This window comes from Onychomys torridus, chromosome 13 (assembly GCF_903995425.1).
Source record: "Onychomys torridus chromosome 13, mOncTor1.1, whole genome shotgun sequence".
NCBI classification, from domain to species: domain Eukaryota; kingdom Metazoa; phylum Chordata; class Mammalia; order Rodentia; family Cricetidae; genus Onychomys; species Onychomys torridus.
Genome location: NC_050455.1, coordinates 45,919,256 through 45,942,865, shown reverse-complemented (window position 1 = coordinate 45,942,865; position 23,610 = coordinate 45,919,256). Strand labels below are relative to the sequence as shown.

The 23,610-nt window shown below is 42.0% G+C and overlaps 1 protein-coding gene across 2 annotated transcripts; it reads right to left on the bottom strand.

Moving 5' to 3' along the window:
* Positions 1-9,147: 9,147 nt before the first annotated feature.
* Positions 9,148-18,304, bottom strand: Ctxn3 (cortexin 3). Of its 2 annotated transcripts, XM_036204985.1 has the most exons (3): positions 17,923-18,304; positions 14,101-14,173; positions 9,148-10,315 (listed from the first exon to the last, which is right to left on the bottom strand). In XM_036204985.1, exon 3 carries the CDS (start codon positions 10,217-10,219, stop codon positions 9,974-9,976), a length of 246 nt encoding a protein of 81 aa, XP_036060878.1. In that variant the 5' UTR covers positions 10,220-10,315; positions 14,101-14,173; positions 17,923-18,304; the 3' UTR covers positions 9,148-9,973. The 2 variants fall into 2 exon arrangements, with proteins under 2 accessions (XP_036060878.1, XP_036060879.1); XM_036204986.1 differs by lacking the exon at positions 14,101-14,173.
* Positions 18,305-23,610: the final 5,306 nt, after the last annotated feature.

Below are 23,610 nucleotides of genomic sequence, written 5' to 3'. Positions count from 1 at the left end.
TTGGAATGCACACTCTCACCTCTTTCTGTCTGTGTCTTTGCTTTCTGGCTACAGGTCTCTTTTGTCACATGTACCTCACTGTACTATACTGACTGCCACAGCCCTGGAGGAACACAGCCAAATGACCATTTACAAAAAAATTCCAGAATCATGAGCTAAAACATATCCTTTCTCTTTATAAATTTGTATTCTCAGACATTTCACCACAGCAATGGAAAGCTAACACTGAGGAGCAGTTGCCCATAAGGCTATCCCATTAAAACCCAGGTGATATCTTGTGGGATGCTGCCATCATAGGCATCTCCTCAAATGTGCTTCCTGCCTGGAAACCTCACCACTAAAAGCTGTTGGCCAATAACTTGACACCAGAGAAATCTGTCCAATGTACCAAGTGGCGCTATCTGATTCCAAAGAGTCAACGGGATTTATTGCCAACGATTCCTTTGCAAAAGTTAGAGGACATGTCATTCTCATAGCTTGTCCTCCTTGGTGAGAGCTTTAGATAAACACAAAGTTCCAGTCCTGGACTCACTGGCTCGGAATTCTTTGAGACTCCAGTTACAAATCAGTCACAAGAGTGGTGTGACCTCCATGAAAGCTCATGCTTGGAACTCTTTGAGGAGGGTAATCTCAAGATGAATATTTTCCCTATTTAAAACAGATTTCCTCTAAAAATAGCAGCAACTGCCTCTACTTATCCTAGAGCTGGAGGTTATAAAGGGCTGGGATTAAACCACTAAAACACAGTCACCATATGGCCTGTGGGGTTGCCATGGAAGGTGTGGACTACAGAGGCCAAGTTTGTTACTTGGACAGCGTGTCTCATTTTAGCAATAAAAGGTGTAATTCCTTTGACTCTTCTGGAGCAACAAACAGAAGTTTACTACTTTCAAGTATTCATATTCTGGCATTTAATACTTTCGAAGGGCTTAAAGCACTCAAAAGGTCACTGATTCATGTGCTGAAAAGTCCCGTTCACATTTTGGGGGGGAAATGGAGGGATTTAATTGACATTACCAAGGTCACCCACAAAGCAGCAAGGAGCCTTGGAGTGAATCCTTTCTGCTTCCAAGTGTTTTCAAAGTTGGCTCATGTAAGGGGAAAAAAAAAGTATGATGAAAGATAGCTTTGGGGATGAAAAAGAGAAGCCTTGTCTTTCAATGCCTAGAGGTTTGTGCGATCCAAAGACGAAGATTTTATTTTAGGCATAAAGCTTAAAGTATAATCTTCACTTTTTCCTAGTTACAGTCTGAACTTGGAGAATTACATGGGGCAATCACAAAAGCACAATTTTATAACATTTACGTCTAAGAGTCTAATTAGATAAAGGAAGCTTCATGATTTGACAGCATATTTGAATAGTAGTGTTCCTGTGGCAGATATATGTTTGGAGGCACCTTCTGTATCATAAAACTCACTGAGCCAATATTTACTGAGAGCTTGTTAGGTTTTAGGTTCATCACATTTAATCCTTATAAATTCACTGTAGCAGAAGATGCTATTGATATTAGGTCCAGTTTATTTATTTCATGTGTATATGTATGTATGTGTATGTGTTATACACACACGAGTCTGGGCAGTACACATGCTATGCACATACGAAAAGGCCGAGAGGTGATATTGGGTGTCCTGCTCTATCATGCTTTGTCTTATTCCTCTAAGACAGGCTCTCACTGAACCTGATACTTGTCTGGCAAACAGCAAGCTCCAGCAACCTTTCTGTCCCTTACCCCACTGGCTTACAGGTGAATCTGAGGCCAAACCTAGCTTTCCACAAGAATGTGAGGATCACAACTCAGGGCCTCCCATTTGAGGAACAAAGTCTCTTAGCCACTGGATTATCTGCATAGCCCCCATTTATGCCCATTTCAGGATGAAGAATTTAGATATAAAAGTGTTAATCCATCTCCTAAGGTCACAAAAGAAATAATAATGAGGGCTAGAAACTAAATGCAAACAAGCTGAGCATTTGTGCAAAAGAAGATACAACAGACAAGCATGCTAATCAACCCCACAATCCTTGTCAAAAGCTGCTTTTCAGTCTTAAAAGAAAAAACAACTTTCTCAGGCGGTTTATTGATCATAACAATGACAATGGCTTTAACAGAATGTTCATTCAATTCTGTGTTAGATTTTTTTATTTCCTGAGTTTTCCTTGTTTCTGTGGCATCCTCTACTGGCCTCATCTCTGGGCCTGTTCTACAGCTTGGGAAGCACGGGAAGCAAAGTGAATTCAAATCCTCATGCAACTCCACACAGGATTTGGTGAGGGCATATGGGTAATTCTTCAATCCTCGTTCATATTCAGTAAATGGTCCCCAAAGTCCTTGCTATGAATGTTTCCTCGGAAAGTAAAAGGAACTTGAGAATTAGCCCAAACTTGTCAATTTACAACTTACGAAAGTGAGCCTGGGAGCATTTGACTGTTTTTCTCTCCAGATTGAGCTCAGGGTCTTGCTGAAGCACACACCCCAGTCCTTGAATGAATGTAAGAAGCCTGCCACCTAATTCCACATAGAATGCTAACCAATCTAATGAACTCAGGTTGCAGGAGTCCTCGCATATCTTCAGCCTCTGCCTGAGCTATCTGAAGCTGATTCACACATGACTGATAGCCCCTGCCACCAGATTTCCCCCATGGTTTACAAGAGTTACAGTGAGACACAGTGGAGAGTGAGGCCAAGCTAATATGGGCAGAGTCTCTAGTTGTCATCTGTGCTATCTATCCCACTGTCCAATTTGAATCCATAACATGTTATCTGAGCTCTGAAAGGTACATGTGGTTGTTTGAATGTAATTGGCCCCCATAATCTCATAGGGAGCAGCATTATTAGGAGGTGTGGCTTTTCTGGAGTAGATTTGGCCTTGTTGGAGGAAGTGTGTCACTGTGGGGCCAGACTTTGAAGTTTCCTATGCTCAGGAAACTGCCCAGTGTCTCAGTCAACTTCCTGTTCCATGAAAGATGTAGGCCTCTCAGGTACTACTGCAACACTATGTCTGCCTGCATGCCACCATGCATGCTCCCCACTATGATGATAATGGACTGAACCTCTGAAACAATAAGCGAGCCACTTCAATTCAATGTTGTCTTTATTAGAGTTTCCAGGGTCATGACGTCTCTTTACAGCTATAAAAACCCTCACTAGGACAGTACATAAATGTCACTTAGGAGGTTTCCTTGTCTTCTGTGTGCTGAAAGCTTTAGGTAAGTCTTCATGTTCCTTAGGGCTCCCTCTGTGAGCATCTCCTTGGAGTTTCCCACAGGGGGAGTCTCTCTCTCTCTCACTTTTTCTCTCCCTCTTTCCACCTTCTCCACCCACTCTGCCTCCCCTTCTTTCAGGACTTAATCATTAATGTGAATGGTATATAGATGCTTGCTGAGACAAACCTGGAGCAGATACATAGATAAGGGCACAATGAATACCAGTGTAAATCAAGTTATAAGGAGGTTCAGACAATGGAGCAAGAGGGTTATAAATTGCATTTGGGAAGAAGAAATTCAGTTCTTGCACTGGGGTGCATAACTCTGCCCAGGAATAGTATAGAGTTATTGAATAGGGTTGGGTATTGAGTTGGGTGAGGGTGTAACCTTGTGTGTTGGGGGCATAAATGTCTACTTCAGAGAAGGAGAAAATCTCAAGGGCTATGGGATTCTACATGGTGATATATTATGTCCCCCAATATATTGTGTATCAGAGGACAGAATAACCACTAGATAGATATAAAGGCCAGAAAATGGTGGCACACACACCTTAGATTCTAGGATTCTGAAGGCAGAGATCCATCTGGATCTCTGTGAGTTCAAAGCCACACTGGAAACAGCCGGGCATGGTGACTCACGCCTTTAATCCCAGGAAGTTATGGCAGAAAGCAGAAAGGTATATAAGGCACCGAGGACCAGGAATTATAGCCTGGTTAAGCTTTTAGGTTTCTAGCAGTTCAGCTGAGATTCATTCTGGATGAGGACTCAGAGGCTTTCAGTCTGAGGAAATGGGATCAGCTGAGGAATTGGCAAAGTGTGGTTAGCTGTGGCTGGTTCTGTCTCTTTGATCTTTCAACATTCACCCCAGTATCTGGCCCTGGGTTTGTTTTTATTAATAAGACCTTTTAAGATTCATGCTACAATTCTATATAAGGCAGCCAATATGTGGCTGCCCAAAGGATCCTTTAATCTTGGGCAACTGTACATGTGGTTTTCAGAACAACAACAACAACAAAAATGTGGCAGTGGCTGGGAGGAGCATATACTACACATGTGTATGAAATTGTCAAAGAACAAATTTTTAAAAGATTTTCACTTCATTGAGAAAGAGACCCAGTTCAGCTTACCAGTGAAAATAACCCAAAGGCTTCGAACTCAAAAGACCTAAACAGAACTGCAATAGAGATGGACACGCCAGTTTAACAGCCACTTTTGGAGAAGTTGTCTTTTCCTGTAATATCTTGAGTATGTTGGTTTTTTTTGTTTTGTTTTTTTTTTTTGGAGGTTTATTAGAATAGATGCCCGATGACGTCATCCATTTAGAAAAAAATAATAATAAATAAAATAAAATCCTGTCTATTTTGGTTCAACTAGTTCTAACTAATTAGGTATGACTTTTCTTTTCCTTTCTGGATACTAGAGTCAGCATGAATCTGAGGGTGTCCAGAGTTTGTTAAGAGCAGGGGATGACTGCAAAATACTTGACCACATGAGGCATCATTGAAGAAACCAGATGTATTTGTTCTGGGGAGCCAGAACCAGAACTTTCGGCAATTGCAGACTCCTCATCAGCCTGACACAATTTCATAGATGTGGACATGCTGTAACTCCTGGGTCAGACACCAAGTACATGCAATAGCAGTAGTTCCCTGCCCCGTGCCCAGTTCCCACAGGACAACTCCATGATGTTCGGAACTGTGCATGCACACACAGTGGGTTGCTTGATAAGAGAGAAATCTTGAATTTGGGAAATACCAGTCTCTTATAATGGGATGCAGGCCACCCCGCTCAATCATTTTCCTTGGAGGCATAGATAACATCTCCAAGCGAACCTCTTCACAAAGAAAGTCATCTTGCCCCTCGCCAGAAAACACTCAGAAATACAGGCCCACAGAGTGTAGAGTCAGAAGTACATCTTGAGAGTAGTCCCAGAAAAACATAATAGAAACCTCTGTCGTTCCAGATGCAGAGCAAGGCCCACTGGTAGACAGCTAAGAAAGAGACAGGCCAGCTGATAAGGGTGCACTTTACACAAGGCAGAGCAAGAAAGAAATGCAATGGATGCCTTCAGAAGTTAGGTAAGGTCAGGAAGAAGCCAGCCTGTCCTTTGTCACTGGTTATTAAGGGGGAAAATGTGTATAACAGAGAAATTTAATAGTTTTATAGGCTTCTTCCTGCACTCAAATTAGCAGAGAAGAGAGGGGAGCAAGGTAGAGTAATACCCCCATATTGAAGAAAGAATCCCCCATAGGAGCTTAAGGCCCCAGGTAGTCCTGAATCCCACATAGACTGAAGTCTTTCCTGGGCTTGCACGCCTGTGATAAATTCTAATGTATAAATTAGTGCCATTAAAGGGTCAACAATGATAGAATAATTATAGCAACATATGACTTTTTAAAAAATGATATGAAGGTTATCTCTCTGTGTACTTCTGGAATTTTCCATGTCATATTTTCAGACTGCAGTTGCTCATGTGCCACTTGACTGCTGAAAGCAAACTTCAGCTGAGGTGGCCGGGGTAGGGATGGCTGCAACCAAGGAGAAAAAAAAAAGGCAGAACAGAGAAGGGTAAAGTCTGCTTTCAAACTCGAGCTACTTCTGGACGACGTGTGTTCTGAAGCTCTGGCTGGGTCCCAGGAGAACCCAAGCTTCCTTTTGATGACCCAAGGACGGGGCAGTAGTAGCCACAGGCTCTGTGAACACTGCTGGAGTCTTCCTTGTTCATCCTGCCCCTTCCTCTGAGAAAAACAGCTCAGAAGTCTGTTTGGATTAAAGAAACCCTGAAGCCTTATCCTAGATTGATTAGCCTGTATTTTAAGACAGCATCTTTCTAAAGAATCTCTTGTAATCTAACCGGAAATGATGCTGACACCTAAGCTTCAGGATATTTAAAAATAATACCTCAGCTAAGGGATTTCTTTTTCCAAAACAAGTGTTTCCGTGCTGCGGAAAGAAACTAAAATTGTAACGTTCTGGTCAATCAGCGAACGGATATTTCTATGCATGGATTTATTAGCTGGTCCTTTTGTCTGGATAGCTCTGGATAATACACAGACTAAGTGGTGTGATGCTAAGCAGTGGAGAATGATAGAACCAGACCCATGAGCAAAAGTGAAAGACAGGAATCTAGAGATAAGGATGAACTTTATATCCTGTACCTGGTCTTGCTGTGGGACCTGCTCCTCTGCCTCTTTATGTGTAAAGCAGGACTCCCGGGATGGGCAACAGCCATCTTTCTTTGTGGTTCTTGAGGTTTCCAAGAACCCATGAAAATTTGCTTCCTTCAGAACAGGAATAAGCTGGGCATTCTGGGGTTGATGATAGGGCTTGGGAGAGAAGAGGAACTCTCTCTTGAAACAAGCTTTAAATGAAAGTCTTCCATCTCTAAACAGTATATTTACAGGATCATCAATCTGGATATTGTGAAAGCCTGTGGGATAGCGGATCTTAGAGGATTTTGTGACTCTTTGGGATGTGGCATGAGTATGCATTTGTAGCAGGAAACTGGAACAAATTTCTGCCCTACAATAAATCCAGCAGGGCACTCTAATACTAAAAACAAACACATAAAGAACAACAAAAAGCACCTTGGAAAGGGCCCCAGACCTGCTGAGTCCTGGTTCTTACAGCCAGAGTGACTGTGTGGTAGGAAGGGCTCACATCTACAGAGTGGACGCTTGCCTGGAAATTTCATTGCTCCTTTTTCAGAAACAAGATATACGGACAAAGCTTAGAGGACTGTTTTTCAGGCAAATAATCCCTTCAGGCACAGGCCAGTTTGACCCTGGATTGTGTGTGCCCAGTGTTTTGGGCACCATTTCTGGAAACGGCATTATAAATCAATAAATGAAACATCCACCTCTCACTTTACCCAGTGTGCTTTGGGGCTTACAATACTTCTCTAGAATAATCAAGTTTCCATATGTTTTATACATCAATTCTGAAAATTGACGTCCTAAAACTACAAGGTTCATGTTTTAATTATTTATGGAGAATTTTTTTCGCCATAGCAAATGCATCAATATACTTAAAATCTGAAAGTGTTTGAGTATCACACCATGCAGTGAGGACAATAAAGAGGAAATTTGTATTTGTGTGTATGTATATGTATCTATATCTATATCTATATCTATATCTATATCTATATATCTGCAGAATCTAGCTTCTGCTTCCTGAAATTTTGTATTTTCCCATATCTTTAACCCTTGAAAATAGAATTCCCCATACTGGTAAGCTTATGAATCCACCAGCAGGGGTTGAGTTCATCTCCTTCATACCCTAAGTTAAACATGTTCTATACCTGTTTATATTTTAAGAGGGTTCTTGGAGGAAGAGGTGTTGATCTAAAACTTGGGGTGTCTTGAAAGACATAAACCATGGACTTGTAATTTAGAGCTCAGACTACAAATGGTCTTGCTATGTTTCTTTCTGAATCAAAAAGCAAATCTAGAGTGACCTTGGGAAACATTTTTTTCCCCATCCTGAGATGCAGAGCTACATGATAAAGGTCATCTCATTATAAATATCTTGTTAGTTAAGCAATGCTGCCCTGTAACTCCTGTAACAGGAAAGGCAGGGGTAGGGTGAGGGAGAGGCTTGCCTGACATTTTGAGAATGTGCATCTTACCCCAAAGGAGCTGAGAGTAATTATGAGTGAGCATGTCTCAGAGGAGATCAATTTACTCTGAAGAGCCCAAAGCTTTTTATCACTTGTACTCTCGCCTTGGACAGAGGACAGGGATGGGAACTCAGTGAGGGCAATAGAATAAGGAGTTGTAATCTAATGGGAAAAAATAGACTGGGTAAGAAAGGGAGAAAGGCTAGAAGAGCAGGCTTGGGGAGGCCCAGTGGGCTTACAGGCAACGCCTGGGCTCAGCAGCATCAAACAGTGTGGGTGGATATTTCTATTTCCCTTATAGAAATAGAAGTTGGGGTTGCCCCAAGGAAGGGAGCAGAAACTGGGCTTGTCACAAGGTGCTTCATGTCATTTTTCTTTATTATGAATCTGCAGTGACTCCCACTATGACCAGTGTCTTTCCTGAGGATAACGGCCTCTCCACTGTCTACTCCAGCCAGGCCTCCCAACCCAAACTTTCTCCATCTCCTTATTCTACAGCCTGCTCTCCTCCCCTTCTGTGAAATACATCCACAACACCTCTGTCCTCAAAGGTCAAGTTCTCGATTCAGTCGAAACAATAACTTATACTGCATAAGGTACCCACAGCCCAGATGTGAATTACCACACCAGAGTGACTGTCTCTTGGAACACTTTCTTCACGGACTGTTTCAGCCCGTATCCATCACTACCCATGTTTTATCTTCTGAATCAGTGTTCATTAACTCACATCTATAGACTCAAGCCCTAGAAGGAAAGACTGCAGTTTCTCCAGAGGAGAAACTGAGGTGTTAGGAGAATCTCAGGTAGAATGTTGAGAGTTACTCATTTTATTTGTTTGTTTGTTTCATTATAGGGTATCATGTAGTCCAGGCTGGCTTCAAACTTACTATGTACCCGAGACTGCTATGACTTCTTATATTCTTCCATATTGCTTGACAGATTCTTGCCATGGTCATGTGGGACATTTATAATACAAATCAGAATATATATTAAGTTCCCCCAGATGATTTTGAGGTGTCATTTCAACAATGGGTCACAGACTTTTTCAACTCTCTCTAGGCTTCTGACATCTCTGTGCATGCATATTGATAGTATTAATCCCCCTCTCTTGGACCCCCTGTTCCTTCCTTTCTCCTACATGCCCCTTTTGAATAGGCTGCATCATGCTGGATGATCTGTAGGTACCCTTCATGAAAAGGAAGTGGGATAAATGAGATGACATTTCCTGCTCTCTCTTCTCTCTTGGGAAGATGTTACCCATCCAGTACCACACCCCAGGAGCAGCACATTTACCTCAGCACAATGAGAGGATAGCTTGCTGCATTTTGAAAACTTTTATTTGATAACCATACACAGATATAAACACATACTCCTCTTATAACCAAAGTCTTCTCGCTAAGCAATCAACTTCCTGTAAAAGCAAAACCTTGAAGTCGCACTTGTAACCCATTAGTTCTATCAGAAAGGTAGAGGCAGCAAATTCAAACTATACATCAGTACATCTACATGTGCTAGACATAGGAGTGCAGAGACTGAATTAGGCATGGTCATTTCAAAACTCTGTAAACTTTTGAGTTTAATGTTATTTCAAAATGAAAATGATAGCATTCTCATCCAGAGTTACAAAGTAAATAACTATCTTTCCTAAACCTACCCCCACTGCTTCTTAGTGTTCCTTACTTTGGGAGAAAGTAAGTACCTGATTGCGATTGTCTCTGCACTGGCTTCTTCACTGCCCAGGGACCTAAATGTGCATGAAATAAAAATGAGACGCAGGATTTGAGCAAGGTGATCTCTTCTCGGCTTGGTCCTAACGCAAATCAGAGTTTCTCTTATTGTTTGTTCTCTGTTCTGATCACAGATTGCTTCAGTTGATGGCAAAGTCTAGTCTCAGTGCTCTTGGTTTTCCAATCACATCTTCAACAACATACAATCACTGAGTAAACACAAATGTCTGTTCCTTCCTTCTTGGGGGGTCGGTAATGTAAACTTTCCATTATCCTCAAATGAGACACAATAGCATGGTTATGAAATCATTGCCCTAGGACCAGAGATGGTTAAAATTTGATTTGTTGAGAACATTAACAAAAAGGAAGCTTTGCTCAGACATAAAGCACTTTGCCTCCTTAGGAGGGCAGCCTGCTCTGTCCCTGCTAAGCAAGGGCATGATCAAACTGCCCTTTCTCTAGGCCTTCAAGACCATCAGCCCAGGTTGAGGTTGGCATGCTCCGATATGGGTCTAGAAGAATCCGGAAACACCTGACGATGAGGATGCCCAAAAAGATAAACAACAAAATCACAAAAACAAATGTTGTTTTCTGTTCCAGAGACATGCTAGAATCTGATGCATTCCCAAAGGGTACCAGTGGTGAAGGGATGGGCTGTCCTCCATCCATCATTCAGACACTCCGGAGCACAGAATTTCCTGGTTCCCCTCTCTTCCATCATCAGTTTGCAGAGATCATGGTGGCTGCTCCCTGGAGAGGCTGCGTTATCTTCAGGGAGAAAGGGAGGAAAGAAGAAGCAGAAACTATCAGAATGGGACCTCCTTCTCTTGAGTCCCCACCTTTCTTCTCAGGTGCAGTCTACAAGCCAACCTCCCTTTGCACCAGAGAGACTTACTTCTGTATAATTACAGAGAATAATATAGCCCCTTTGCACAAAATTACCAGATTGTCCTTAGGATGGCCACCTGGGACCAGAAGGGATGAGCAGAGAATGCAACTCTAACAAGGAAGATAAGGATGCGACACAATGTTGTCTGCAACTTGTGCCCTTAACTTCACGCGCAGCCTCTCTGCCCAGGACGCTTTCAATTTCACATAATAAAATAATGCTATTCTCACACCATTATGATAATGTTGCCAATCAGTGGGTGAGCAACACCTGCGTGCCAGCACTGTGATACTCTTGACATCCATGAGTCACAAAAGCAGGGACCTCTACAAGCCCAGTGGGAAAAAAAACGGAGACCAGAAAAGGTGTTTAATACAGAAACTCTCAAGAGCAACATCGGACTCTGGGCTTCAGATTCTGGTTTCCTCTCTGCTGTTAAGTGAGTGTGGGACCTTAGAGAGGTCAGGGAGTTGTGAAAATGCATTCACAATTGCCTGCATATCTCTCAGTACTGTGATAAAGACGAGCACCTGGGAAAACCATTTGAAAAGTATACAAAGAAGAAGAAAAGACTAAGTGTTGCTTCACTTCAGACAGGACTGAGAGACTTGGCTTTCTGCTGCCTGAGCTGAGGGAAAAGGGGTACTATAGACTCCTAAACCATCAAGGACAGTGTTTTATCTTTGTTCTTCAAAACACAAAGACCAGGTTCAATACTTGACCCTGGGGAAGACCTGGAGAAGTGAGCAAGGAGAGATTAATTTGATCTACTACAGCTAAAAGGACAGCATTCTCAACAGTGGCTTCCTATCACTTAACACCATTCCATCAAGAGAGACAGACAGAGAGAGAGAGAGAGAGAGAGAGAGAGAGAGAGAGAGAGAGAGAGAGGGATTACATTTCACTGTTAAAATTTGAGGCATTTAGATATTGCTATTTGCTTTTAAATGCAAATAATAGAATACAGAAAGGTAATTAAAATCTGCAGGTACTATGCTAAATCAACTTACATTTTGTAAAGAAAAGCTTACCTACTAGACAAAATCATATCAAAAGTGATATGACATACTGCTTATTAGGTTTTTTTTGTAAGATAAAATATATAACAGGGGCTGGCTATAGAAATGAGTATGACTCCACAGAAATTATCCTCAATGAAAGAAAGCAACCAAATACAAAGAGAGATTATGTCTAAAGCATCAACACAATGCTTCTTCAGTTCATTTCCAATCCTCACCTTTAGTAGACCATTAGTCATTGGAATAACAGAGTCCATGGAATTTGACACATCAACAAATATAAAATAAAATCCCTTCTTAAGAATAGGTTTACCGAGGGGGTAACTGCCAGTGTCTGGGAGGATAAAGTTACCAGTGTGGGGGGAATGGACCCTTCTGTTGCTCTATTACTTTAGCTTTCTTTTCTTGAGTGCTGGAAGAGTTGTGAGTCTCATTCATGATTCATGATTCCTTTGAAGAAAGGTTGAGATAAAACTTAACTGTATTTTAAAAAGAAATAAGCCCTTTAGAAATACAGGGGATATTGATGGATTGGGTTTGGCTTGCATTCGCTTGTTTTTAAAGCATCCTCCTGGCCTCAGAGTTAACTCTCACTGGGTCTGGGTAAGAAGAGAGCAGGACAGTAGCTAGAGCCTTATCCTAACAGACTAGGGTCATCACTAGCCACAGAAAAGATATCCACATTGGACTTAGTCACTCCAAATATAAAATTATCCAAGGGCAAACAGGAGGGAGAGCCATATGATGGCAGGTGAGCACATGACTCCACTGTCCCTGGCATGTTTATTCTCACCTTTTCCTGTCTTATGGGCCCCCTCCCTGTGGCCCCCGCTGTCCTTGCTATTCCCTAGAATCTCATTCTGTGTCTAGTTTTCCTCTGGCCCAAATGAAATCAGCATCTTTTCCTTTATTCTCAACAGAGCAAAGTACACATTTCATTTTTTAATGAAAGCAATACACAATCCAAAAAGTATGTGCAGGAAAAGAAAAGATAGCTAATTATATAAATTTATTAAAATTAAGGATATATGGAATCTGTGATGTTAAATAAATCAGGGGAGAACCAAAGAGAGAACCTGTAGGCCTGGGAGATGAACCCCAAGCTACAAGGTGGCTAACCAGAGCAGCAAGCCTTCTTCAGGCTCCATTCCTTTTCTCACTCCTGGTATCTCAGCAATGGGGAGCCATCCTGATCTATTTTCTTTGACCTTCTTCAAATGGGGCAAATGACAATCACTTTTCCCTGGATCAATGTTTCATATTTCTTAGGCTCTACCCATCACTCAAACCACAAACAGATAAGCTGTTCATTCAGTGTCTGCAGCAATGAGCAGCCCCATAGGAACCCCTAGGACGTAGCCTCACTCCTCAGATTGCCTGCCCCTCATCCCCCTCAGTCTCCTTGTGAAAGACTCTTGACGCTTCACTTCTTCACAAGCTGACTATTGCGGTGGCTTAGTAGTCAGTTTTAACTTGTGGTTTTGCTACTCTTTGCTGATCACAAGGCAAAAGGCAGTTGGAGATGTAGTTCAGTGGCAGATCACCTAGTCAGGCCCTGTTCTATCCCTAGAACCTCAGCCCCCCACCCTGCAAGAAGAAAGAAGGTGGGAGCAAGAAGGAAATGAGGGGAGCAGAAGAAAGGGGGAAGGGAAGGAAGGAACAGGCAAGAGGCAAAAATCTGGTTAATCCTGGTTTAAAGCCTGACCCCTTAGAGAAAGCTGCATATAGGTAGACAATGATGATGATAATAGATAGATTGATAGCAATTCAGTAAGAAAATGAGAGTGAAAGAATTTGGAAAACTTTGTAGTACATTGTGAATTGCAAACCTCTCCTCTTCCAGCATACCACCGTGAGCAAGTTCTTAGTAAAATAACCTATTTTAGTCAAGTAACCAAATCTTCTTCCCAAGTTAATATTTCAGAAAGGAAAAAAAATGATACACCAACCCCATGAACAGTATTTTCCTGAGACTTGTCCCCACTAGAACAAAGAAGAGATGCAAGAGACAGGATGCAAAGAAATGCAGAAGATAAGCCAAGCCCCCTAAGGGACGATGTGTACACAAAAGAACAGGGGGAGCAGCCATAGGTACCCTTAGCAGATGGGTAAATGTGGATGGGGAAGAGATGGTTACAAAGGGATTGTAGGGGGACAGATCCAGAAACAAATACCAACTACTTCACAAATTCACTTAGAATCAATTGAAATCTCTCAAAGAGGATGCTTAATTTGAAGCCTGCAATCAGCTTATTAGTAATTTACAGATTTCAAATGTTCAACAGCATGTTTAAATTGAAGGAAACATTGGATAAAAGACAGAGAATGAAGAATTAAACTTCATCACTTAACTAACACAACTCCCAATTATTCAGACACCTAAACTGTTAAAAGCCTGTCTTACAGTAAAATGTCTCTGTTTCAGTAAAAATTATTCTTACAGAATGTTCAGTATTATTTTTAACTAAATAATGAAATCTTTCTTTTATGAACAGAAATAATGAAATCTTTTTTTTTTTTCTTTAAATGATCAGAGACATCCGGGGAAACAAATCATTCCAGAAGATTTTGGCATGACCATTGTAAGTCTTACTAACAACACATGGCAGTTATTTTAAGGAGGAAGAAGAACCATGGTTACTCACAACATTGTCTGGTGGGTTTTCCCCATCATTTGGAGCATCTGTGTCTTCTCTCTGCCAGGTCCAATTGCATATGCTCGAGAAATAAAGTCTAATTTTAATACTGATGCAACAAAACCTCAATTCAAAGATGCCACAGGAATTATATAACACGCCCCTTTTCTCAAGTCAATCTCCATGGAGTCCCGGAAACTGACAAAGTAGGAAATACCTTGAATTACTCTGGCACACTGCAGAAGCAGCCCATCTGAATCAAGCCCGTTCTCACAGTCAGCCACTCTCTCATCTTAGTAATGGCCAAGATGTTTATCTTTGTTTATCTGTCCTTCTTGTACATTGCATTCTGTTCATCCCAAATCTAACTGCTCCTCCTCCCAGAGACTTGGGTACCCTAGTACCCACGGGCCATTGACTCCCCGGGGGAATGTGATGTTCTGATGTTTCCTGGACCACAGAGCAGTAAATGTTACAGCAATGGAGTCTTCTGTGATATTGATTTATTTCCCTGTTTAAAATGGAACAAACATCAAATCACATTTGACTTCAAGTAAAATGGCCAACACACGGGTCAAAATAAAGTCCCAGGTGATGGAGTGTAGGGACAGCTGGGGACAATGTTCGGGTTTTGCCTGCTCACCTAGAATAGCCCCTAGAACACCCCCAAGACCCCCAAGACCCCCAAGACCCCCACATCCCTGGGTTCTGTTCACAGTACACACTCCCCTCTTTCCATAAGTGTATTTTCTCTCTGTTCTCAGAGTCGTCATCAGCTAAGCCCTCACAGCTGTTCTTTACCAAAGATGGTGTCCCCTGCTCTGCCTCCAGACACACCCCAGGACAAGTTCCCACAGTGTGCGCCTCCTTCCCTACTTTGCAACAAGAGCCTGAGGAATCCCTTGTCGATCTGGGGTCATTGCCTGTTTGAGTATAGATTGGATCAAATTTCTGGCCCCTTCATAGTCCAGGAAACTGAATTCAAAATGCAAGGTTCCAGCTAACTGAGTCAATGGGGGGGAGGGGGTGTCAAAAACACATGTCATTCAGCTGAGCTGAGCAATGAGATCACTGCATTTAAAAACAGGTCTTGCTTCAAAGAATCACAGACAGTTCAAGTCACCATGACACGTTAATGGCTGTAGATCTTACGATTTGAAAAGCTGTTAGTTACTTGGCTCTTCGGTTTTTCTTGGCTTCATTGCTGATGGGTGGGGTCCAAAATATAGTAAAACAATCATCCAGGCATAAGCAACTACCCTTCTACTGAAGAGATCATTCTTACATAATCTGCCTCTTGAAGAATTTCAGCCCGTTACTATATACTGAATCCTAACGTCTTACATGGGGACTATTAATGCCAACAGGCACCCTTCTAAGGCTGGAAGCCCTTGGACATTTTATCTAATTTGCATCTCATTATGCAATTTCACCAAAAGGAAAAAATACTTTTTTTTTTTTTTAATGAGCAAAGTATATCTTAGAGCCACAACACATTTCTTATTTCTAAAGTGGCAGAGACACACTCAGCCAAGTGCATTTGTTACCTTGCTCTGCAGAAATGCATAGAGACCCTTGATTTTAGAGCCTTGCACTTAGGGCTCAAATGCCTTCCCTCCTGGAATGTACTGTGGTGGTGGTGGGTGTGACAGCTGTAGTCCCTTGGCAGCTCTTCCTGGCACGTTCTGGGTGCTCAATAAATAAGCAGTAGGGAAATTGTGTTTTCTCTCTTTACCATTTTTTTACAAAGTGAGATTTATTTCTAGTTTCTGTTATGTAAATATAGCACACAAAGGCATGGCGAGTTATGAATAAACTGTCCAGTTACCCAAAGAGCAGCATCTCCCCTTCTCCCAGACGCTGTGTTAGGATGAGTTGAAAGTCTCATCCCTCTGCTGTTAATGGTCTCATAGTTAAGCAACGCCAGCTCTGTTTTAGGTACTCCTAAACCGCATAATTGCCATGCCGAGCCTTTAAAACTTCTTGGCCAGAAGTCTAATTTGGTGAGTTGACATGTTTTTAAAACTAGGTGTAAACACAGCCCATCCATCGAACAAGAATAATCACGGGCTTGTCCAGTTTACAGGGACAGGACACTCAGTCCTATGAAAAGATCCTATGTACTCCATTTATATTTACCTGGCCAAGTACGGAGATGGCTGTTTAGACAAACAGGAAGGGAGCTGGCTAAATAGGCAGGGCTGAATTTGCAGTGTCTGGCAGAGACAAACTTACCTTAAGCGTTGCCGATTTCTGCAATAGCCCCAGAACAGACTACTGAAACAGGACCACGATTTGCAAGGACTCAAGTAACACATATCCTGAGGTTGAGGCTCAGTGAACCCAATCTCGCCTTCTTGTGCTAAAGTCTCAGGCACATTCTTACTCTCAGAGTTGAAGTTACTCCCATTCGCCTCTCTCTGACACACTCATCTACTCCAGGTATGTGAACCTCCCAGGTGAGTGGACTGCCCATCACCTCCTACAACTGGGAGCCTTCTCTATGGGCCTCCTCATTAACTCAGTAAGACCAACAACTAACAACTTTTCAAGCAATGAGATCTGTAACTAAGAGAGTATCCTTGTGACCCAGTCACTGTTGTGTGGATCTTTCAGAAACCCTGCATATTATCCCAGGAAACAGTATACACATACTTGTGTATACACAAAATGATGCAGAATGTTTCATAGAAATTCAAGTCATTCATGGTCCAAGTGATCTTCCAAGAGCTCCAGGTATTTTTTTTTTATATATAAATATAACCTTCCTGCTCCAGCACAACCCTTGCCAGCTTCAAAATTCACAGGACAGCTGAGGGTGAATATTATTTTATACTCTTGAAAAATATACTCAAGGATACTAGAAAGCTCATGAGCAATATTTTTAAAAACATGCAAAACTGGTCAGCTCCAAATGTCAACAGGCTGTTTCTGCAGAGTGCCTTTCCAGCTGCTCCATTAAAAGGTTTCTTCTCTGCTCGTCCCTGCAAAGTCAATCTGCAGACACAGCTGTTTGGATTTGGGAGTGGACCCTGTTCCTGCTGCTTGTCACCTCTGGGTCATCAGGGGACATGGCTCTTTAGCCAGAGCCCCAGTCTCCTCTGTAGTTCTTTTTGGACATCATCTTCTTCCTCCTAACACGTGCTGAGAGAGTTTTAAGGAGACTACAAGGCAAGGTTGCAGCCCAGCCGAGAACATCGGAGAGCGACCATGCGGTAACCCAGACCATAATCGGGCAATCGGAAGGCACCATTAGCCAAGTGGGGCTGTAAACTTCAAGTCACAAGTCTCCCCGTTCCTCTTGGTTTTCTGCCTTTTTCCTTGTGTATCTCCCGTTCCTCTTGGTCATCTGCCTCTTTCCCTGTGTGATTTGTAGTAGAAAAGAAGTATGCAGGGATACCTCAAAAGGCTGCCTGGGGGCAGCCAGCACTGAGTACGAATTACCGAGTTATGCTCTCTTGTAAACAAACAAAATAGCCTTGTTACCATTCAGAAGGTTGGGCATTTCAAATGAAGGGGAAACTGTAACGAGCAAATAGTTTTCAAGAATAATTTACTGCAGCTTAGGAAGGGGGAAATCCTGTTTTCCTACTTTTTTATGCAGTATCAGAACCATGATAAACTTAAGCATATTTTTTAAGAAAGTCACTGTTACTTTTTTTTTTACCCTCTTGGACTAACTTTCCCTAGCTACTGATTAAATAGACTTAACCGTTCAATTAAATTCAGAACTTAGAGCCAAAAGGTATCTGTGATTGTTGCTCATGCATAAATTACAAAGTTACAGAAAAATCATCTAATTAGCTCGAAGGCACCATTGGGGTCAAGTACCTGGATCTGGCTGGGCAAACGCTTGATCCATTTCCTGGTGAAGCAGTTACAGGTAGTTAGAAGCCTGTCTCGTTTCCATTCTTCCCAGCTCGGCTGAGTTGAAGCAGGAGCCAGAGGTCGCTGCAAGCAGGAGCCAGAGGTCGCTGCCAGCAGCATCCGATGGATGGCACACCCCAGCTCCAAAGCTGTTGTATCAGGCTTAGAAACTTCCCATTAAAACCCCCGAGTTAAAGGGGCATCTTTCTCCTGCGTGAGGCATCGTTAACGGCCACGGCAGCAGCTGCTGCTTGAAGGCAAAGCCATGATTTCAGTTCTGCCTCAGTAACTCTTCAGAGGATTCTGCTTCAGTGAGTAGAGGCAGTATCCTCCTCCTCGCAGTGAGTCTGAAATCATCCTCAAGAAAACATTAACATTCAAAAGGAGTGCAGGGAAGAGCATCACTGGGCATTCCTGCACCCTTTCAAAATCAAAGCCATAAATCTACCTATGCCGTGTCTCCTTTATTGATTGTTGACACCGTTCCTCTTAGGGGATGTCAATTAGCACCTTGCAGCAACCAGCCCTCCTTGTATTGATTATGGTTTATGACCTTCAGGCCAACTCAGTTAATGGAAAGACTTTTTAGGCAAGGACATCACACAGCACTTCAGAGAATAAGACCTCCTTCCCTAAAGAAAATAAAATGACTCACAGAACACAGCATTTGTGGCAGAGAGAAAAGAAAAACTTAAAAAGAACCAAATCGTATTTTTTTTTTTTACCATCTCTGTAAATTTGCTAGTCTGGAGGTAGCCAGGTATCAAATCTCTTTGGCCAACCAGGACAACTGTGGCTTTGATAACCCCACCTCCACCTGAAACAGGCCACCTGAGACCACTTGGTGAATCAAACAGGGTCCCATGGAGAAAGCAATTGTCAAATTTAGACTCTAGCTGCACACAGCACAATCTTCAAGTTATTTTCCTCCGTATTTTAGGATGAAATTCTTGTTTTTAAGGTGAAAAAAAAACCAACACAACACAACACAACAAAAAACAAACCGAAATCACTTCTCTGGAAATACTTCAGCATAATCCTTAAGGAGGCCCATCCTTTGGTTTTGTTTGGTTTGGGGGTGGAGTGGGGTGGGGTTAGCAACTCACCACTTTCTGCATTGAAGTCCAGGCACAGTCAGCAACACCAGGCTGGCGGGAGGACCACCCAGGATGGGTGCAGGATATTAAAGCCACCCCTGTGCCTGTAGGCTTGGCTGCCTCACCCCTGGGGAGACAACGCCATTACTAAGCAGCCCCTGGTGACTGAGGTGGAGCTTCTGCCTGGGAAAACAGCCTTATCTGTGCACATCAGGCAATGACCTGAGGATGCCGGGGGACCCCAAGGCTCTCAGAATCCCGGGCTGCATTTTAGGGCCCAATGTGTGGGGTGAGTGTCACCTCAAGAAAACATGAAGGGTCCTCCCCCTGCTTTTAAACTCTTTCCCTTTTCAAATAGTTTCACGTACCCTCTTTTTCAGATTCTCTCTCTCTCTCTCTCTCTCTCTCTCTCTCTCTCTCTCTCTCTCACTTTTTCCTCCCTCTCTCCTTCTCTTCCCCCATTCACTAGAAAACAATAGGATAGATAAAATCTAACAGAGAGCTACAATACCATACTGACAGTTTCTCTTTTGCTTCAGCCCACTGACACTGGCCAATGAGGGTGTGGCCTGTCTTGGCAGTGCCAACAGTTCAGTGCAGGGAACATTCTGACCCACCCTTCACTCGTGTACTTATCATTCCATGTGGTCAGAGAGTAATGGGTCAGAAACAGCCTGCCTCACTGTGGCTTGGCCTGCAGAAGAGGCCTCGTCTTCAGATACTGTTACAACCTACAGACTGAGAGGTGGAATCTGAAAGGACTCATGCATGACTGTCCTTAACAACTCCACAGGCTCAAACCACCTCTGTTCCATAGCGATGTTTACCACTCTCCAGGGAAGTTAATTCCCACCCCCTGGGATAGCCTCTGTGTAAGCCAACTCCTTCACGGTTTGCCTTGACAAAACGGGTTGATACATTTCTTTTCTTTCTGTTCTTGCTAGAAAAAGTCAGATAGTAGCCAATGAACACCTACCTGCTCAAGCTCTGGGCTTCTACTTAGAGCCAAGTTTCTCTGTTTCTTTGGGAAGACAAGTACGATTTGAATGATCAGAATTAGCTCTTCCTTTATCCATGTGGCCATGTTTATCTGATGCCATTTAAATAGTCCACAGTAGGCCCTATGTCTTTAACAATTGCTAAGCTCGTCTCTGAATTCTTTCTATATTTCTTAGTGTAGTTTTTAAATAGGGACCTCAGAACACTGTATAACCACTCAGGATTGTGATATGATAGTTGATTTCCTGATACACAAATTGTTGTATCTCTTATACTTCCATTTAACCACTGGAACTTCAAGGCTTCTACCTGATTTGAATTCAGTCCCTCAATAACCACAAACATCTTGGGCTCCTGTTAGTTAAAAAAAAAAAAAAAAAAAAAAAAAAAAAAAAAAAAAAAAAAAAAAAAAAACTACTTTAAGGCCTGCATCCTAATTTCAAGCATCATCCTGGAGGGTCTTCAGTGTCTTCAATCTGTAGTCTTCTTCTCTCTATCCTATGAAATTCCATATATATTCATAAGCCATCAGGGGCACACTCATATACGTTGGTTATTATTGTGTTTTTTCCTGACTCTGATTGCGTTTTTAAAACAAAATTGAGTAAATTGTTGATTTTTATTCAAAATCTTCTAAACATAATCATTGTTCTTATTATTAGATTCTGTATTGAAAAAAAATATATTTGCACAGCCAAGTGTGATGGTGCATGTGTAATCACTGTTCTCAGGATGCTGAGGCGATATGGGTTCTAGGTTCCTGCCAAAGAGTATTAAAACTGTACACTAGACAGCTCCGGGAGGCTAACCAATCTGAGCCTGAGGAAGCCAGTGTCTAGCTATGGTCCCCGAGCTTCCTGACTGACAAACCCACTTCCACTAAATTCCGTTTTCTAACCTCACCTTCAGTGCTGATCCCACAGACACTGGCATTCTGTCCTCACGTCTCTGCTGATGCCAATTTCACACGATCGCAAGGCTCCTCACTGCGTCAAGCGGATGGACTCCATTAGTGTTCGTTTTCTTTGCTCAAGGCAGCTTTGATCATGGCTGACTACTCATTTTGGAATACATGGGCTAAAATGACTGGCAGGATCCGATGTCTGGCCCCTGGGGGTTCTCCTTTGGTAATCTCTCTATTCATAGCCTCTCTTTTGCCTTCTGGTACTCAAGCCAAGTGTGCCTCGTGCAACTCCCAGTAAATGAGGCGTGGAGAGGGCAAAGCAAGCAGTCTGGGACATAAGATCACCACTCTGCATCCTTCAGTCCATGCAAGAGAAACAGGCCAGTTTATGGATGTTATTTTTCATTTCTCTGTCTCCTTGGTTAAAAATAACCAAATAAATAAGTATACTGTGTGGTATAAACAATTTTATTTTTTAAAAGCTACCTTGGTGTAGCTTCTAATACCTGTTCAATTTGCTAAAGTTGAATTGTGAGTTTACACAGCCGCTCACCTATCTTCATAACTCTGTGAGCATTCCAAGTACAAGCACAACACTCTATTCTTAAGACTTAGAGTCCATATTTGAGCTTTGGTAAAAGCAAGCAGCTCACACCGGCAGCCTCCTGGTATGATGTATTCTTGAATGTCGTTCTGGGCACACCTCATCTGTATTACATGCAAGCTCATTAGTAGCTGATGCATCCACTGCTGAGAAGGATTCTTGATGAAGATGAGCAGCAAACAACACTGTAACTCAGTAGAAATGTACCAGATAGAAATAAAGCACTGATTAAATGCCCAGAGATGTTCCGTTTGTCCTTCCTTTTCCTATATAATATAAATCAAATTAATAACACATATGAAAAAGGTACTGCAACATGCTAATGAAAAAGCTGTCCTACTACCCTAAGGAACAGCTTTAAAAACACACAGCAGTAGTTCAATTTACAGACAATATCCGCTGTATTTGGGTATTAAGGCTACCGCTATGGACGATTCACTGTTCAAATGTCTTACAGTTAACAGCATTGTGGGTAATTTTAATTTTTTTAAAATGACTTTTAAGATAATAACAATCCTGTTAATGGCTTTGAAATACCTAATGGCTTCAAAATGTCATATAAAGTGCCAATTAAAGTTTTATCCCAACTCTCCGGCTGTATTTCTGTGCCATCATTTTGGACCTGTGCTTGCCTTCTGGCTCACAGCTGTATTTTGGAAAGGAAGTGCTACTGTTAGAACACTGGATGCCCTGAGAAGCCTAGGGCGTTAAGATGACTGAGAAAGTAAAACACATGGCCCCGGGAGTAATTGCCAACCAGCTTGCCTTTAATGCCTGACAAAAAAAATCTAGAAGTGAAAGTCGTTTCACTGAACAAATCAATTTCAAAATACCCAGAGGGGGAAATATCAGCTGGAGCACTTAAAAAAGATACTTGTTAAAAAGAAATTGTGAAAAACCAATCTCCGCTTCGGATACTCCAACTTGTGGAAATGGTAGGAGAGAAGGCCGAGGAAGCGTGATAAACAGAAGCATGATGGATGGTCCCTGATGTAAATTTCAACTGCTTGGGTGCTGGAGCATATAGTGGATGTGCTTAGGGACTGTCTGAAAAATACTGAATTTACAAGTGCCTCGCTATTATAGGAGGAACAGTAATGAATTTCAGTTATGGAATATACTTTAAAACAGTACCTTTCCCTTACACTCTGCTTTACAGATTTGGGCAGAATGCCCATGAGTATAATTTTTGCCAGTAAATAATATCAATTTTGTATTTATGGACAGGATATATAAATATTATAAGTAATATACGTGTGACGTATCATATTAAATTACCTCATAAAGTTTTTAGGCCCTAATACTTGGGAAAGTCTAGATCCAGTGACTTAATTCAGCGAGACGAAGAATCTCTGACTTGAGTAAGTCACCTATGTGATTGTTGATGTAGGTAGGACATGCCAAAGAAACACTGGGAATAATGAAATCCCTGAGTTTTCCCATCCTTGAATATCTGGTCATAGTAGAGGTTTTAACTCTCTGAGAAACAGCCTCAGGCTTAACGTTTGGGATATCACAGCTTTGAAACAGTGAATAGATCCATGAACCTGTAATTAGGCAGAATATATACGTCCTACACTGTAGCCCTCTGCCTGGAATGCCATTCAAATCACACACCATCATCCTCCCTTCCTCTCCTTTATCGTTTATTACGTAGGTACTATCAAACACAGTAGCCCAAGCTCAGAAAGACAAACGCTGCAGATTGTCTCTCACATGCAAAATCTAGATTTAAACATCTATCCACACATTTGAGCAGATAGGCTGACAGAAGAGAGACGGAGAAGAGAGGGTAATGAGTAAGGCCGCCAACTACAATTTTTTTTCACTTGAATGAATTCTGGATTCAACTATACATGCGAATAAGTATATATGGGTGACACAATCAGGAGAATGGTTGCGTGCTGAACAATGACAGGGACATGGGGCAGGGAAAGGAGAAAGTCAGTATAAGCAAATACAGTGCTTTACACATGTAAAAATTTAAATTTTCAATTAAAGAAGATAACCGTGAATCTTTGATGTATCTGTTTATGTGAATACAGTCC

What these genes read in the sequence shown, in the direction of transcription:
- Ctxn3 (XM_036204985.1), bottom strand. Translation starts at nt 10,219, where the DNA reads ATGATGGATGGAGGACAGCCCATCCCTTCACCACTGGTACCCTTTGGG.